General features: G+C 45.7%; 1 protein-coding gene across 1 annotated transcript; it reads left to right on the top strand.

Moving 5' to 3' along the window:
- The first annotated feature begins 422 nt into the window (after nucleotides 1-422).
- LOC112269430 lies at nucleotides 423-2,808 on the top strand. Its single transcript, XM_024456157.1, has 3 exons — nucleotides 423-1,319; nucleotides 1,492-1,731; nucleotides 1,852-2,808. The coding sequence occupies exons 1-3, from the start codon at nucleotides 659-661 to the stop codon at nucleotides 1,914-1,916; spliced, it is 966 nt and encodes a 321-aa protein (XP_024311925.1). The 5' UTR covers nucleotides 423-658; the 3' UTR covers nucleotides 1,917-2,808.
- Nucleotides 2,809-3,892: the final 1,084 nt, after the last annotated feature.

Genomic DNA, 3,892 nt, shown 5'->3' with positions numbered 1-3,892 from the left:
AGCCCATAGGCCGACATCCCTAAAAAAGCCTGACACGTGGTGAGCTTCGTGACTGGCCCAGCACGATTTGGAACGAGCCGTGCCATAGCATGCTATGGGCGGTGCTTTTTCGCATGCCTCGTGCCTGCCAAAAAAAAAATACTAAGCCCGATGGCCAGGACTAACGGCCATGCACTAAAAAAATGGACGCGGAACGAACGTTGGGCATGCGTTTTGTACGAGGACAAAAGGGACGCGCGTCCTCAGAAAATAAGTGGAAGAATCATTGCCGGGCCGTGGCGAGTGGAGGCGGCGCCTGCTGGGCCGGGCCGGGCGGGGCTGAGCGTGAGACGGAAACGTAAATAACCGAGCATCACACCTCCGCCGTGTTATAAAAAGAAGCAAAAGGGTCTGAAAAAAAAAAGCAAAAGGAAAATCACACCCCCACCGTTTCCTAGAAACCCTAACCTAGGATACTCGGAGGCGACGGTCGCGGCGTCTGAACCCCAAAGTAGAGAGAGATATAGGGCTATGGCGGGTGGCGTCAAGAAAGATCGCGAGGTGAGGATGGAGATCCAGCCGCCTAATCGCAGTGTTTCCATCTCAATCGACCAGGCGGTGCGACAGATGCAGAGAGGAGGGAAAAGCGCCGGGGAAGAAGGCAAGGCGAGGACAGGTGATGAGATGGAGATGGGTCCCAAATTCCGAGAGCTCGGTAAGTGTACGGATATCTCTATCAATGAGATCGCGCGCCAGTTACGGAGGGATTGGATTAGCGTCGTGGGAGAAGACGAGGGGAGGACGACTGCTAAGATGCACGCCATGGAATACTTTCTTGAAGAGGCGGTCTCCCGCTGTTTTGAAGCGACTGTTTTTGGAGTTCGTGAAGGGGGAGGCCATCAAGTACGCGTATGGTCAGGAGATGAACCGGGGGAGCTGCAGTTCTGAACGGCCGAGTGAAATCCAACCACCCAGCAATTCCCAGTTCAACTCCGAGGAGGTGTCAGAGTATCAGCAGGATATGATCCGGCCAGACTGCAGTTCCGAAATCTACCCCACTGAGAAGCTGAGTATTGCCTTGAAGGAGGCGGTGGCTGACCAGATGCGTGAGGTCCGCAAGTTTCAAGATGAGGAGAGAAGACTGAGGGGGTGGCTGATCCCTTACCAACCTCAGGAGCTGATCAAGGTCGAGGAGCTGATCAAGGAGGAGGAGACTGCCGAGTTAACAGAATCAGCCAAGGAGGAGATGGATCAGGAGGAGAGGCTCTTCGAGGAATACCGTAGAGATTGGGAATGGCAAGCCACCGCCCTCAGGGCTTTGGGTTCCTTCAAGGACAGGAGTAAGTAGATCGACATATATATATTACTCCAACATGCATCTCTTTGCCTATATTTATCTCACTCAAATTTATATTATAGCTTCTTTCTCTTACTGTGAGTAGTCCATGTTAATTTCAAGAAGTGATTCATGGTAAGAGTGTCCCTAACCTTCACTTAATTTGGTTGCTGCAGCCACATTGTGTCCCATGCAATTTACGCATTTCACGGATAAACAGATCCGAGGTCTTACTGGTGCCACTGGGAGCGTCTTGCAGATCTACTCCATCAAAATTGCTGCCATAAAATGCGAAAGCTTGAACTGGCCACTCCATGTGTACGGCGAGGTTACTGGGCGGGACAGAGTGGATCGCAACCGCAACATTCTCTTCTCTCGGTATAGGAGTAATTGCCAAGAACTCACCATTGACGCAAGTATGGTATTCAATTTTCTCTTCATTTTACCTCTTCTTGTTCCCTCGTTGCGGGTGCAACTAAATTGCTTGTTACTAGTTCATTGCAATTGTTTATAATGAAAGTGATGCTTAATTGCAGGATCCTTTTCTGCACCTGATTGGCCCATCTCGGGCAATTGTGACGGACAATCCGGTGTTCTTTGAAGTCCAACTAAAAGTTAAGGGCAGAACAAAGTCTCGAGACAGTGTGTTGATGAATCGCACATACCAGTACTGTGATGGTTACACTGGTCATCCATCTACCGCTGTCTTTGACAACTGCCGTTGCACGGCGGAGATAAGCTTTGAGAAACTTTATGCAACAGTCCAGGCCACTATCCTGAGTGTCCACGTTGTTGATGCCGAATACGAAGACGATCCATGCACTTTCAAGCATGGAGGCCGGGTTACCTGCTTCTCGCCGCTCCGTGAAATTGCGCTCATAGATACTCAAGGCGCCGTTGCAGAGGTTATAGATGACCCGGCGAGGCCAGTTGTATTGCTTGATTGGCATGATCGTGATGGTACTGGAGAAATGCCAATGTCGTTAGATGCATCCCTTCTTTTGTCAAGACGTGTTGTCTCTGTAGAATTACAGAAAACCCATCCTGCTGCTGCTGGATATAAAGAATGCTTGAAAATCATCGTGCAAGCCTACTCGCAGTCTGGTAATGTCGCAGCGCAAGGTTATGTTAAGTTCAGGCCCAAACATTAGAATATAAGTCAAGCTGTATGTGTTATTGGTGACTCTACGGTAGAGATTACTGTTGCTTGGTCAGTCCTTGTGGGGAGCAAGACATTTCTTTTGTGAGAGGAGTATTTGTTTTGATGGTGCCCAATTATCTAGTCACTTATGTTTGCCAGGGGTCTGTTTTTAAGTATCTGTGTATCCATCAGCTATGTACTATATATTAAGATGTCCCAACTATCTGTGTATGGATCGGTTATGTAAGATGCCAACTATTTGTAAGTGGACTATGATTTACAACTTAATGTGCTGTGAGGTACTTATGGTTTGGTTTTCTGCTATAAGGATGTATGAATTAGTTCTTGTTTTGATTTTTCAGCTGCCCTATTGTGCAACATGCGCAATTTGCAAGTTATTCTCTGTAGCATGAGAGTACCGCTTGCTTGCTTTCGCAATTTGTAAGTTATGTTCTGCTATAAGGATGTGTTTTGATTGTCTGCTATAACAGTGTATTATTTTTTGTTTTGAGTTTTCAGCTGACCTATTTCGCAACATGCGCAATCTGTATGTTATTCTCTGTAGCATTATAGTACTACTTGCTTTCGCAAAAGATACATTCACTACCTGAGCTGTAGCTTTTGTTGGAAACTTTATTTGCTACTCTCAGGCCACCGGAAAGATGGTTTCTGTGTAGCTGTGTATCCATCAGCTATGTGTACACAGAAAAGTATTTTTTTCGTCCTCAACTTGTCGGAAAGTTAGCTTTTCATTCCTCAAAAAAATTTGGTATTTTTTTCGTCCCTCAATTTTCAAAACCGGACACTTTTAGTCTCTCGGTCCATCCGAAGTGATTTTCCTAGCCACGTGTTTGGTTTTTGTATAGTTTTTTTACTTATTTTTTTTCCAATCAAGATATGGATGATGCAGGTGGAGGAAAAGTACAACCAATACTTGGACGAGATCCAGAGCACGACGACGGCCAATTTTAACGGCCTCGGCGTTCACGGGATTAAGTGCAAACCGGACATGTGGCTAGACAAACCGCTTCAGATAGCCTTAAGGACTAAAAGTGTCCGGTTTGAAAGTTGAGGGATGAAAAAAGTACGGATAGTTTTTGAGGGACGAGAAATGAACTTTCCAATAAGCTTCAGATTGCCAACTATCTGTGTATGGATCGGTTATGTAAGATGCCAACTATTTGTAAGTCGACTATAATTTATAACTTAATGTGCTGTGAAGTACTTATGGTTTGGTTTTCTGCTATAAGATTGTGTGAATTATTTCTTGTTTTGATTTTTCAGCTGCCATATTGTGCAACATGAGCAATTTGCAAGTTATTCTCTGTAGCATGAGAGTGCTACTTGCTACCGCAGAATATACATTCATTTTTGCACTGTCTGCTGGGAACCTGATGAGCTTTAGCTTTTGTTGGAAACTTCATTTGCTATGCTCC

This window comes from Brachypodium distachyon, chromosome 5, assembly GCF_000005505.3.
Source record: "Brachypodium distachyon strain Bd21 chromosome 5, Brachypodium_distachyon_v3.0, whole genome shotgun sequence".
NCBI lineage: Eukaryota > Viridiplantae > Streptophyta > Magnoliopsida > Poales > Poaceae > Brachypodium > Brachypodium distachyon.
The sequence above is the reverse complement of the archived record's forward strand: the minus strand, read 5'-3'. Positions and strand labels throughout refer to the sequence as shown.